The sequence below is a fragment of the Epinephelus fuscoguttatus genome, linkage group LG1 (genome assembly GCF_011397635.1).
Source record: "Epinephelus fuscoguttatus linkage group LG1, E.fuscoguttatus.final_Chr_v1".
In the NCBI taxonomy this organism is placed as follows: domain Eukaryota; kingdom Metazoa; phylum Chordata; class Actinopteri; order Perciformes; family Serranidae; genus Epinephelus; species Epinephelus fuscoguttatus.
In genome coordinates, this window is record NC_064752.1 from 10,922,104 (window position 1) to 10,936,900 (window position 14,797).

The following is a 14,797-nucleotide window of genomic DNA, read 5'->3' on the forward strand; positions in this document are numbered from 1 at the left end:
TCAAACTATTGTTTTGAGGCGAACTGTGCATGAACCAAGTTGCTGCAGCAAAAACGGACGGACGTGTCGACCCTGTTCCCTGTTTAGATACACACGCGGCGAACACAATGAGTAACGTTAATAAACTTTCTAGCTTAATTTCATGTTGAAATGTATGTTTGGTGACTGTGAGTAGATATTGTAACACTGTTTCTACTGCGCACACTAGCTTTGTGCTGGTCAGTAGCATCCATCCAAAGTAGCAAAAGACCGCGCTGCTGCTCAGGGGTATCTCCATGCCAATTACATTTGACGCATGTAAGTACGTGTTTTGCTAATAATATATGGTAAGATTTTAAGCCTCGTAAGATTTTCTGAGTGGTCTGACTCGGTTTTCATTTCAAAAGCACTTGTTCTACCATGCTACCATGTTAAGCAGTTCGTGAAATAATATATACATGGATCTCTTAGCTCTGGTGTGAACAAGTCTCTAAGTTTCAAGTGTGTTTTATTGCCTACAGTTGTTGGTGTAACGCGAAATGGCGAAGGTCTTTCCATGCCGCTTCTGTAGCCTTTTGTTAACATCAGTAAAATGTTATGTAGACCACCAACCGCTACATAGACATGAAGCTAATGCCCAGTTTCCATGTTGTGTTGCTGACTGCAAACGTGTGTTTGTCAAATACAGTGCTTTTAAAACGCATTGTTATAGACGCCATAACAACCCGTCTGTGTCAGAATTGGACATTGTGCAAGGACCATATACATGTGAGAACATAAGTTGTCAGAAACAGTGCACAGATCTCAAAGACCTTCTTGCACATCTCAGGTCATGATCTTTCCAAAAGTGAGTAGGTAAATTGTCTATTTGCTAAATGTGGCAAAACATTTAAAGTAAGGTCTTCATTTACTTCCCATATATCCAGGATCCACAAACATGCAACAGCAGGGCAAGTATCTGCTACATGTTCTGTAGAGTTGGTGAGTACTGAGACAGCATCTGATGTGATGGAAAGTGGTACAGCTGAAAATGTCCCTGAATCTGTAGACATGCCAGATGATATTGATTTGAGAGCTTTGTACACAAAAAATCTCTGTATGTTTTACATGAAACTGCAGGCAAAACACCTCATTCCTTCATCCACTACACAGATGATTGTTGAAGAGACATATGACTTACATGATATTTGCAGTCAGCACACAAAAAAGCAATTCAAAGAGGTACTTAAAGCCAGAACAAACCTCTTTGACTCTGATGTTGATGAAGCTTTAAGCAGTTTGACAGATTTGCATTCTTCATGCAGTACTCCTCTCTCTACAGAATATACCAGGAAGCAGTTTTTCCTCAAAAACTTCAACTATGTTCACCCACAACCTATTCATCTAGGGACGGATGACAACAGAAGTGACAGGTATGTACAGTACATCCCTCTCAAAGAAACACTGAAAGCTATGCTAAAAGATCCTGTCGTATGGTAAGAATGTGGGAAGACTCAAAATGTCCCTCCTCCTGGGGTGTTGACTGATGTGTGTGATGGATCAGTGTTCAAGACAAATGCTCTGTGTATGCAGCCAGGTATAAATTTAAAGCTTCTTTTATACCAGGATGCTTTTGAGGTAGTCAACCCTCTTGGCTCAGCAAAGAAAAAGCACAAGATAGTGGGGGTGTCCTTCACACTTGCCAACTTTGAGCCGTTCTATCAGTCAAGTGTTGATCAGCTGCAGCTCTTACTTTTGTGCACAGAGCGAGATTTCAGATACTTTGGACATGAGAGACTGTTTTCAAAAATGTTCTCAGACTTGAGAAAGCTAGAGGATAATGGGCTTGTCACTTCTTCAGGTCATACTGTACGAGCAACAGTCTTGTGCACTGAGGGTGACAATTTGGGATCCCAGTGCATTGGAAGTTATGCTGACAATTTCAGTACCTCCTCTCACTGTTGTAGGTACTGCTTGGTGCCCAGACAGGACATGGACAAAGTGAGTGTCAAGTTTCCAGTGAGAACTGTTGAGAGTTACAAAGAGGCAGTGCAGCTACTACAAGACAGTGAGACAACAACTGTAAATGGAGTAAAGTTTGACTCACTTTTCAATGGTCTTCAGTATTTTCATATGTGTCAGCCAGGCCTTCCACCGTGCATAGGCCATGACACGTTTGAAGGAGTAGTTGCCTATGACCTATCCATTTACATTCAGTACTTTGTGAAGGTAAAGAAATGGATGACTTACCAGCAGCTCAACCGGCAGATCAAACAGTTCAAGTACCTGGGTTCTGATGCTAGTTCTGTTCCTTCAGAAGTCAGTGAATGTGGCATTACGGTTGGTGGGCAGGCAGCTGAGAATTGGTGTTTGCTGAGACTTCTTCCCATCATTATTGGGGACAGAATCAAAGACACCCAGGACCAGGTATGGCAGCTAGTTATAATGCTAAAGGAAGTGGTTGAGTTAGTCTGTGCACCCAAGATATCTGCTGGCCAAGTCAGTTTCCTTCAGGTCCACATACAAGAATATCTTGAAACAAGGAAGCATCTATTTCCCTCTGAAAAACTTAAACCAAAGCATCACTACCTCCTTCACTACCCATCTCTGATCATGAGGCTTGGCCCACTCATTCGCTTGTGGACAATGAGGTTTGAGAGCAAGCATTCGTACTTTAAACGATGTGTAAGGAGGACACAAAACTTTAAAAATGTTTGTAAATCTCTTGCAAACAACCACCAGCTACTGCAGTCCTACAGGAACTACAGCTCCTTCTTTCCTCCAGCATTGCAAGTGAAGGATTCCTCCCCTTACTATGCTCCGTTGTACAGCAGTAAGGTACGCAATGCTGTTGAGGAGAGCTTGGTCACACCCGACTTTATATCCGCAGAAGTGCGCTATCAGGGAACACTCTATAGAAAGGGTTCCTTTCTGTGCCTTAAGAATGATGAATCTGTGGAATTTGGACAACTTGAGCTCATACTGATGAAAGAAAACAAAAATGTGTATTTTCTTGTGACACCACACTCATCATCTTACATGCCAGAGTATGGGCTTCATAAAGTTGGAGAATCAGCAAGGGATATGCTTTGCATCAATGCTGATCAGTGTCTTGATTTTTATCCACTGGCTGCATACAGTCTGCTTGCAATGAAAGTAATATCCCTGAAGCATAGTGTTTTGGATCTGTAAATATGTTTTCATTTCACTCGTCATTTATTCCCCCCTTTTAGACATGGATGACATAGCCACTTTTGTTCAAGAAGCACTACCAATGTGTAGCACGCCAGCTACACTGCAACCTATTATGGATATCCTCAAAGACATTGGGGTGGAAACGCTTGACGATATGCAGCTTGTCCAGATAAATGACCTTGCAGGTGTGCTCAGACCCATTCAAGCAAGGAAGCTTATTGCACATGTTAAAAGTAAGTCAAGGCTCAATCTGTAATATGAGTATATTGCCACCAGTGCCATTGTTGGTCTACTATTCAGCATTATGTATGTCTCTGTGCTTTTAGGTGTCTTCTCAGCTCAGAGTGATGCAGCTTCAAGCATGGAGCAGGATTTCACAAGAACACCTCAAACTCAAGAAACACTCTGGGTCACTACAAGCCCAAGCATACCCTCTACTTCTCGAAGCTCATTTGGAAGCCCAGGCACACCTCAAACTCCAGAAACACCCTTTCGAACCTCATTTGGAAGCCGAATCTCCTCTCCATCTGGTAGTGAATGCTCTAGTCCCACTAGACAACTGAGCAGTGATTGGCACTACAGTTTTCAAGTCCCTTGGAACATGCTGCCAGCTATTGTAAGGAAGAAATTACACAATCAAGAGCGGCCCATAGCCAGAGAAAGGAGGGAAGTGATTCGCATTATTACAGCTGAAATTCTTGCCACTTGCAAGACACCAGCGAAGAAGCACTTACGTGAAGTTGCACGGAAGATGGTCCTAGAGTACCCAGAGTCTTTCAAAGACGTCATAGAAGGTGAAGTCGTTGGAAGCGGCTATGATTCTCTTACAAAACAACTCCAGTGCAGAGTTGATAACTGCAAGAGAAATGAGGCGCTGGGTAACAAGAGGATCATCCCAGATGACACCAGCACTGTACCAGAAAATACAAAGCAACGGAAAGCCTTTCGAACCTCATTTGGAAGCCGAATCTCCTCTCCATCTGGTAGTGAATGCTCTAGTCCCACTAGACAACTGAGCAGTGACTGGCACTACAATTTTCAAGTCCCTTGGAACATGCTGCCAGCTATTGTAAGGAAGAAATTACACAATCAAGAGCGGCCCACAGCCAGAGAAAGGAGGGAAGTGATTCGCATTATTACAGCTGAAATTCTTGCCACTTACAAGACACCAGTGAAGAAGCACTTACGTGAAGTTGCACAGAAGATGGTCCTAGAGTACCCAGAGTCTTTCAAAGACGTCATAGAAGGTGAAGTTGTTGGAAGCGGCTATGATTCTCTTACAAAACAACTCCAGTGCAGAGTTGATAACTGCAAGAGAAATGAGGCGCTGGGTAACAAGAGGATCATCCCAGATGACACCAGCACTGTACCAGAAAATACAAAGCAACGGAAAGACTCATATGGCTGTATTCAGTGGGAATCTGGACCTGTGAATGTGGAAGCACAGATGAAAAAGAAAAAAGACATGCAAAAAATATTCCTGGAAAATGAGAGGAATGAAAAACAAATAGAACAGTTAATCTCAGACACCTTCATATCTCAGAGAAACGACATAATGTCTGGTAAGGACACCCGGGCCCTTACTGAAGAATGGCCTCTCCTCTTCTCACTTGTAGGCATGAAGGCACACTTCAAACTCCTGACTGGTGTCCACATCAATGAGGGATTTGAGGAGGCTATGACCTCAAAACTGGCCAGAGTCCTGGAATATTTTCAGTCTCTTCCGTTGGAGAAATCAAGCATAGCTGCAAAACAGAGAGCAGAGATCCAAGCTGGAGGTGGACCCTGTGGGGCGGTATTGATGCTACTCTCACACTTCAAAGAGGATCATGCAAGAATGTTCCACATGGTCGACAGAACATGCATCGCTGTGGAGGTTGAGACAGAACACCTGCCACCCACACCATGCATTGTTGTATGTGGTAAGTGAGGGCCAATATAATGTGTGTGCCCTACATGCAAATAGAGGCATTTAAATGGGTGGATTTACTGATGACTTTTTTTCACAGGAGAGAGTCCATTGTCTGCAACAGCTTTCGTGGTGGCAGTGGACCAGGAGGTGATGATGGATAACTTGAAGAGCTTCACCGACGCACTGGTTGGCATGTTCATGTGTTTCTACATCTTCAATATGCACTACCCAGTGGAACTCGGGGCCACAATGGAGTTTCTTCAAAGGTAAATGTACATGAATAATCATACACACATACATAAAAAGACCCCTAAAAATCAATATCAGTTTAATTGATCAGCTGACTGGGTCAGAAAGACAGAGAGAGAGAGAGAGAGAGAGAGAGACAGAGACAGAGGAAGAGAGACAGAGACAGAGAGGGCAGAGGAAGAGAGACAGACAGACAGACAGACAGACAGAGGAAGAGAGAGGCAGAGGAAGAGAGAGAGACAGACAGACAGAGGAAGAGAAAGACAGGGCAGAGGAAGAGAGAGAGAGACAGACAGACAGAGGGAAACAGAGAGAGACAGACAGAGGAAGAGAGAGACACAGACAGACAGGAAGAGAGAGAGAGATGGACAGAGGAAGAGAGAGACAGACAGGAAGAGAGAGACAGAGAGGGCAGAGGAAGAGAGAGACAGACAGAGGAAGAGAGAGAGAGGCACACAGACAGAGATAGGGCAGAGGAAGAGAGAGAGGGCAGAGGAATAGAGAGACACACAGACAGACAGAGGGAGAGAGAGAGAGAGAGACAGAGGAATAGAGAGACACACAGACAGACAGAGGGAGAGAGAGAGAGAGACAGAGGAAGAGAGAGACACACAGACAGAGGAACAGAGAGAGACAGACAGACAGACACCTCTAAAACTTTCTCCAGGACCTCTTCCTCTATGGCATATGTGTCAAACTCAAGGCCCGTGGGCCAAATGTGGCCCGCCACGTCATTTTATGTGGCCCGCGAGAGCTTAAAAGGTCTGATTGTCTAAAAATAAATAGGTCAAAAGCGTGATTTGACCAAAAACTACATTTCCCACAATGCATGTCGATTATGTTACCCGCGAAGTGACGGCTTCCCGCCACTAGACGGCAGTGTTTCCACATCCTAACCCGTTTTGAACAAAGTTAATGTCATAACTTGTGTTTGATGTTATTTTTCTTTATTCACTTGGATAGTTTGATCCTTGATTGATGGAGTTATGTGGGTTTCATAACCTGACAAATTAAAAGGATTTATGTTATAACAAAGCAACAAGCAAACATATTTTTTTCTATGCAACTGTAATATTTGTAACTTGAATAAGTAATAAATTCAAAGTTATTTAACATTAAGGAGTAGTTACATTTATTTAACATTACATTTGGTTACATTTAGTTACATTTATAAGTTACATCTGGCCCTTTGAGGGCAGCCATTATGCTGATGTGGCCCTTGGTGAAAATGAGTTTGACACCCCTGCTCTATGGTGTAAAGCGGCCTTCACATGATAAGAACAACGCGCTTCACTCAGATAATTTCAACTCCGAGCGCAGCGGCTAAAAATTAAATGTTTGTATGTCAATAAAATTGTTGTACACACAATTCTGCTGTCATATACGTGAGTCTGTGAAATTGTTCGGGTTAGGATTGTTTTCATGTGAGTATGAATCTAAAAGCTGTGAGTGCAAAGTCTTGTGAATACAACTCTAATTTCTACGACTACGAAGTCCTCGCTGTGAACACGAATTCAAGATTGTGGGTATGAGTGGCAAAGTGTTGAAATTACGTCACTGAGGTCACAGGCAGGTCACAGGGGAAAGTAATCGAACCGCGATTCCTCCAAACAAAGGCAAAGGTGGCCGTTGACAGAGGACCGGGTGGAGCCGTCAGCTTATGTTGCTGTGTCCTATTTCTGAAGTCCTGTAAATCATTCTTTAGACCAAACAGCCTACAACAAGAAATTTCTGATGTAAGACACTAACAGCAGAGTTGGAGCAGAAGGTCATGCAGGGTTGACTCTGAGCTTAGAGTAAATGATGAAGGTATAGTGTACAGGTGGTGCTGTGACTGGCTGGTAACTGAAGCCTGATCCACTGAATCGTGTCCCATAAGAACAACCCAAGTGTGTCTTTATTTTTCATTTTCATTTCTGCCACACTATCAACACATGCTCATTCTTCCATACAGGTAGGCCTACGTGTGGTTCTGAAATGACAAGTAAATACATGCTATCTATAACTAGGTTGTAAATAAAGATCAAATAACAAATTAAATGAATAGTACTAAATACATCTAGATCAATAACCTGGAAAATAAGCCAACAGTTCACAAAGAGACAAACCAGGCATACATTTAAGTTCTCATACTGCCATCTACTGGTGGAGAGGCAGCTTAACCTACTTCCACTCTTCTTCCACATTAAGGTGGAAACCCAGTTAAATACCACTGCTAACAGTATCAACTCTGCACACACAGTAATTGCTGGTAATTGTTGGTTAAACTATTTTGCAAACTGTTCTCTTGAAGAGAACGTGAAGAACGTGAGTAATACAAAGAGGTTTATTTACAACCTAGTTATAGATAAGCATGTATTTACTTGTCATTTCAGAACCACACGTAGGCCTACCTGTATGGAAGAATGAGCATGTGTTGACAGTGTGGCAGAAATGAAAATGAAAAATAAACGAAAAATAAAGACACACTTGGGTTGTTCTTATGGGACACGATTCAGTGGATCAGGCTTCAGTTACCAGCCAGTCACAGCACCACCTGTACACTATACCTTCATCATTTACTCTCAGCTCAGAGTCAACCCTGCATGACCTTCTGCTCCAACTCTGCTGTTAGTGTCTTACATCAGAAATTTCTTGTTGTAGGCTGTTTGGTCTAAAGAATGATTTACAGGACTTCAGAAATAGGACACCGCAACATAAGCTGGCAGCTCCACCCGGTCCTCTGTCAACGGCCACCTTTGCCTTTGTTTGGAGGAATCGCGGTTCGATTACTTTCCCCTGTGACCTGCCTGTGACCTGAGTGACGTAACTTCAACACTTTGCCACTTGTACCCACAAACTTGAATTCGTGTTCACAGTGAGGACTTCGTAGTCGTAGAAATTAGAGTTGTATTCACAAGACTTTGCACTCACAGCTTTAAGATTCATACTCACATAAAAACAATCCTAACCCGAACAATTTCACAGACTCACGTATATGACAGCAGAATTGTGTGTACAACAATTTTAATGACATACAAATGTTTAACATTACGAATATGAATGGTTAAAATTATGCACACATCTTTCTGATAGTTGTCTTACACCATATTCTGCCTCCTACAATAGTGGAAACAGGTTGAATGAAACATTATAAATAAGTATTTATTTATTACATTAATTACTTTACATATAAAATACATTCACCATGTTTATTACCGCACAAAGAAATGTGTTTTTGGGAAGAGATTTGAAAGTAAACAAAGAACTAGCAAGCTAGTTATCTATTAACTAACCTCATTAAATGGTTCTCATGTTCATTACAGTTGACAATCATAAAAAGGCTATTATTTTTCCTAACAAAATGTTTAACTGCACTCTGACACCAATTTATAATTACTGACATGTTCATAAAAAAAGAAAATATGATTACCATAGGTTAAAAAAAAACCTCTATCTTAACAATATTTGACTTATCTCTTTTCCCAGCATGGGCGTTTTGCTACATTCTCCATTTTGTCTCAACATGAAAAGAAAGCTCCCATCATCCCACCCACATGAGATATCATTGGAAAGGCCAGGTCCTCTATAGAGCACATCTTGAATTAGTAGGGTAGCTCAAATGAGTCAAAAGATAAGACCAAAAACAAATTTTCAGTACAGTGGACAGAAATGAATAGGCTGGGTCTGAACGCTGAGTGTGTAAATATATCCACTATATAGTGCCCTCAGAAATTCCATAATGGAAGGAAAAAAGGAGTGTTCATGGCATATTCACTACTTTATGCTAACAATCGCACAATGCAGTGCTCCACATTTACCATTGCATGACTCTATAACTGATGGTGATGACGCAAATAGACGATGATCTGTGTGTCCGAAATCTTGATTTAGATAATATTTTGTTGAACAGTTTTTGTATTTTTTACCACTCCTTTATGTCCAGGTGCATCTTTAAGATCAATCCTGAGAAGGGCTCCAAAGTAGAGCGCCTGGAAAAGAAAAAGAGCAATGCAGTGAACCCGAAAATCCTGACCCTTATCAACCGCATTGCAGAGTATGAGTGGAGCACTTAATGGGTAAGTTGCTTGTGGTCACTTTGCATGTATTAAAGGTCTTAAGTCCAGGACCCACTGCCTGCGTGTGCAGACAGTGTGTTCAGTGCAGTGTCTGCATCGCAGAACGTCTTGGTTTTTATTTCAGCGCCCATGTTGAGGTGAGAGCAGTCACACAGCCAGTGTGAGCAGAATGTCATCTAGAGATTCGGCGTTTCACCTTCTTTTTCACAAGTGCACTGTTCTCAGCAGAAATAGACATAGTTCTACAGTTTCAGGGTCTTTAAATATGTAGAATATGTCAGACATGAAAAAATAACACCTGCTGTATCTGTTTCTTCTTCATCTGTTTCTTCACTATATCGGTCTCTACACTATGGTCCATACCAGTGAAGTGAGCAGGATGTGATAACAGGGTCCGACGATAAGGTTTTTTCCTACTTGCCCCATCTAAATTCTTACTTGCCCTGCTTAAGAGGTTCTTTTTCTGGCTGTGTGGTACATATTTTCGCTCATGACTTATATCTTACGTCAGCAGAGACGCTCAGCCAATGGAGGCAGCAGCACATAAAAAAGCAGCACACTGCAACTGGCCCCTCCGAGGACAGAAACAGGAGAGGAAATACACGATTACAGGCCTGGAATTAAGTCATTTTTAGGGCAAGGCCACTTTGGCCTTTGATAAATACAAATTTATTGGGGCATGCTGGCCTGTCTGCTGCTGGCCTGCTGGCTATTTTTACTTGCCCTGGGCGTTCGGGCAACCGTTAAAGTCGGACCCTGGATAATATAGAATACTGACTGAAATACGTTATACACCACTATCATTTATTCCAACTCTAGCAGATATCTACAGTACCATCAAAATATCACAAATATGATGAGGAATGAAGTTTGTTGTATTTAAGTAAAAAGGGACATTATGAATAGGAATGGGAACTGAGAAGCGATTCTACTTGAGAACTGCCTCAATCCATTGACATCATTTGCATTTATGCTTAACAATTCCCATCCCCAGTTATGAAGGACAAAAAACAATTGGCATAATTACTTTTACTGTTACATTTATTACATTTTTTGTAAACCAGTGGATTATAGTAACCTACTAATTACAAAAAATGCCATGTAAATGTGTATTCAATAACCGACTACATTTCTCAACAAATATCTCAAATATGTGTTCTCTACCTGTAGGATAATGCATGGGAGCAGCAGCAGTCTGGGACCCCAGGGAACTGCCATCCTGTTTCTGAAGTTTCTGAACGTTCCAAGTCAGTTCTTTGTATCATGTTAAAAGTTTGTCAATTTCGGGGCGTGGGTGGCTTAGTGGTAGAGCAGGTGCCCCATATACAGGGCTGTTGCCGCAGCGGCCCGGGTTCGGCTCCGGCCTGTGGCCCTTTGCTGCATGTCTCTCCCTCTCTCTCTCCCCCTTTCACACTTTACTGTCCTGTCAATTGAAGGCGGAAATGCCCATAAAATTATCTTTAGAGAAAAAAAAAAAAAGAAAAAAAAAAGGTGTGTCAATTTGAATTCTATGTTACATGTTGAGTAACTAATTCATTAAACGTGATATGAATATGGAGCCTGACTGATTTTTCCTGTCCTGCTGTTGCAGATGGTGCGTCTTTTAGAGAGACATAAGTTAGAGCAGCTTCTCTCTGTTAACATTACATTAGATAACGCAGGCAGTCCAGATCGTTTTAGCCACAGGCTTGATAGCAGGCCTGCTAAGTTGGCATCACTGATGTCAGATAGATAGAATGAATGAAAGAATGAATGACATCTTTATTATGGTATCCTGCATATTAATATGCCCAGTCCCCATGGGCTTACAAGACACCATAAGATTTATAAACCAAAAAGGAAACTGATATATCTCATAAAATCAGATTTTCACCAGTAATGGTATGAAAACAACACCCATGATCCCACTGTACTTAACAGAAAAATCTTAGATAATAATCTAGTACTTTCTGTAAAAAAATAAAAAAATAAAATATATATATATATATATATATATATATATATATATATATATATTTATTTATTTATTTTACAGTAGTTTTCAGTGAATTACCTTTATGTATGATGCATGTATGTTTTATTTATACCACCAATTACCCTTTTTAAAAATACACTTTAAACACATGATTAATAACCCCCAATTTTAAGGAATACACTTTGAATGACTGATTTCTGTAATTGTGTATGTCTTTGTTACCATGGACAGCAATCTGTAAATTAATACCTCACATTTAATGTAAAATTACATTCACATCTTTACAAATATAAATTGCCATTGAAAACATAATATTAACATAATCTTAAATCATGGTAAATTACCTGGAATTTTAATGGCAAAATTTAAATTACTCCCAATATCTCCAAATCTACAGGCATTTCATTGTTTGAAAGTCAAAACCTGTCAGAATACAGAATACTTTTTGTAAAACTGCATTAATTAAAGTGCACGTTCCATAAAATAATATTTTAAATTGTCTTTCTACAGTAATGTACAGTTGAAAAACATAAAATCACTTTAACCATGGATGTTAAATAACCTGCAATTTTGTGGAAATAATCACAGATTTCTGTAATTTTATATAAATTTCTTCATTACAATTATTAGGAAAGATCTGTAAAATGACATCACATGTAAAATTACATTTGAATATGAAAAAGACATGTTGAGTTGCCTTTAAAAACATAACAATGTAATCTTATTATGGTTAGTATTATGTAATTTTAAGGGTAAATGTTTAAATTACTGCTAATATATGTTAATCTACAGTTATTGTCTTATTGAAAATGGTGATAAACCTGTGGAAAAAAAACCAAAAAAACCCATTTTATACAAAATGTGTACCATATAAATGGCAAAAATTTAAATTACTCCCAATATCTGTAAATTTACAGGCATTTTATTGTTTAAAAAAGTAAACATCTGTAAGAATACAGAATACTTTCTGTAAAATTACATTATTTAAAGTGCACTTTTTGTAAAATAATATACTTTAAGTTGTCTTTATACAGTAATGTACAGTCAATTACTTTTGTGTTTGTACAAATACTACTCATTACCTCTAAAAAACATAAAATCACCTTAACCACACATGCTTAATGACCTGCAATTTTATGGAAAACACTACAGATTTCTGTAATTTTACGTACATTTCTTCATTATCAAGAAAGATCTGTAAAATTGCATCACATTTTATGTAAAATTACATTTGAATATGAAAGAAATATGTTAATTTACCTTTAAATTTCATAGTAATAGTTTAATATTATTGGTAATTACATGTAATTCTAAAGGTAAATATTTAAATTACTGCTAGTATCTGTTAATTTACAGTTATTTCATTGTCTTATCGAAAATGGTGGTAAACCTGTAAAAACATACAGAAAATTGTATGTAAAATTAGAGTTAAATATGTACAAATACAATAAATTGTCATTAAAAAACATAATATTAATGTAATCTTAAATTATGGTTAATTAACTGTAATTTTGTGTTTGTACAGAAGGTTTTATTTTGTGTTTTCCTGAGGAAATGACAACAACATCTTTCATTAAGAAAGAGAACTTCTTATTGTGCATGTTGCATGAACAAAATCCAATTGCATCAGCTATTATTATTATTATTATATCTCACTGTACTTCATGTATTAGAAGTTTATATTGCTATGGTAACATTTGTTATGTCTTGATTGTTCACAGTAAAAAGAAAACTGAAATGTCTGGGGTTTTTTTTTAGACATATTGTCATAATGTACTCCTCAAAACTGATCTGTTGTTAGATCCAAATGTTTATTTTTATTTATTTTTTAAAGTTTTGATTAATGTCACAATTTTCCTGTGATACTTTTGTCTCACTGCACATCATGTGTTGGTACAATACTGTGCATGGAGAGATTTATTACCTCTTGATAGGTATTGATGATTTTGAATTTATCAAAAATCCTAACTGTGGACGTTTTGTCATGGTGAACTTTCTCTCACTTATGTGATGATTTAAAAATGATCTGTTCTAAGATCAGTGTGTTTATCCCTTTTACTGTAAAACTGACTTCTAAGGTCAGTTTTTATCCTATACTTTTGTTAAAGTGCAAGTAATGTCCATTTTTAATATTTAATGTACGACTAAGTGTTGATTGATCTCAAACTGTATCTCTTGTAAAGATGACTGATCCTCTACTCACTGTGAGTACTGTTGTGATGTATCATCACATTTACCTCCAGTTAAAAATGTCAAACTTTATTATTGAGTTTGTGTGAATAAACAAAACCTAATCTGATCATCTGTGTTGTGTTCACATTGTATTTTTTTGACACACAGTGACATTGTGATGATAAACAACAGATTCAACATGTTCTTTGTTGCATTTTGTTGTTGACAGAGTGCTCTATCATAACTCCATGGTTCAAACAACACACAGCTGCATTCACAGCAGGGTAAATTTGACATTAGATAAACTGATACATGTCATATTCTGGCGCATCATAAGTCACCAAATCATGTGGAGATGTAAGCCTCTAATCATGTTTCATTGACAAACTTCTGCTGAGTCATGATTTTGGCGGAATTGTCAGTTCAGTGTGTTGGAATGTAAAATGTTTAAAGACGACCAGTCTCGCCTACAAGCACCTGCACATTTCAGGTCATGTGATATGATACATAATGAGACATGCTTGTATTGATCCTGACATGAAACAGTGAAAGGACAGAGTGTGGGAAACCAGAGGAAACTCACTCACAGAGCCCTGAGGGACAACAGATTGTGACCTCAGCCCTAAAGAGACAGAGGTTAAGAGGGATTAAGGCGGTATTACAGTAATAACCTGCTTGTTTGTTTACAGTCATGATCATAAAGTCAGTCCATTGTGAATACTGTTAAAACACTGCAAGGTCATCAGGTGTAACAGAATATTTTTAATTTAAAATAACAGATCATACAATGTCAGTATGTTACATGTTAGATGAGACTGTAACTTAATTTTCACATTGAGAATGTTACACTACAATACTGAGTTTAAGGATACCAATTAATTAAAGCTGGTGATTGTCCAGTGTTTACATCAGACAAAGTATTGATACTATTCTGGATAATACCCATTTTACTGTTTTAACTCTGTGTATGTTTTTGTTGTAAACTTTGGATTTTCAAAGAATATGTATGATTACAGTACAGGTCAGTACATTTGTAGCTAATGTTAAGGTTTTAGAAAATTAATTATTAAAATCTTGAGTTCAACCCTAAAAGAAATACAATAAAATTATATAAAATGTCTTCTGCTTGTGTCAAAGACAGTCCTGTTGTTACACAGCATCTACAGTGAAATTATGTCACAGTGGACAGAGTGTGGGAAAGCTCTGGAGAACTGAGTCACAGTTCAGTTTGATTAGCAGTCAGCTCTCGTCCAGAGGGATTTGGCACACTTCAGGAAA

General features: G+C 38.8%; 1 protein-coding gene across 2 annotated transcripts; it reads left to right on the top strand.

The window, feature by feature from the left end:
* LOC125889390 (uncharacterized) lies at nucleotides 1-11,274 on the top strand. Of its 2 annotated transcripts, none has more exons than XM_049577318.1 (7): nucleotides 1-297; nucleotides 1,301-1,391; nucleotides 3,192-3,386; nucleotides 3,480-5,075; nucleotides 5,163-5,331; nucleotides 9,240-9,372; nucleotides 10,543-11,274. In XM_049577318.1, exons 2-6 carry the CDS (start codon nucleotides 1,373-1,375, stop codon nucleotides 9,367-9,369), a joined length of 2,109 nt encoding a protein of 702 aa, XP_049433275.1. In that variant the 5' UTR covers nucleotides 1-297; nucleotides 1,301-1,372; the 3' UTR covers nucleotides 9,370-9,372; nucleotides 10,543-11,274. The 2 variants fall into 2 exon arrangements, with proteins under 2 accessions (XP_049433275.1, XP_049433287.1); XM_049577330.1 differs by lacking the exon at nucleotides 1-297 and adding an exon at nucleotides 1,102-1,200.
* Nucleotides 11,275-14,797: the final 3,523 nt, after the last annotated feature.

What these genes read in the sequence shown, in the direction of transcription:
- LOC125889390 (XM_049577318.1), top strand. An exon ending in ACCATGCATTGTTGTATGTG is followed by an intron (nt 5,076 to 5,162) that starts GTAAGTGAGGGC and finishes TTTTTTTCACAG; the next exon opens with GAGAGAGTCCATTGTCTGCA. An exon ending in ACAATGGAGTTTCTTCAAAG is followed by an intron (nt 5,332 to 9,239) that starts GTAAATGTACAT and finishes CTTTATGTCCAG; the next exon opens with GTGCATCTTTAAGATCAATC.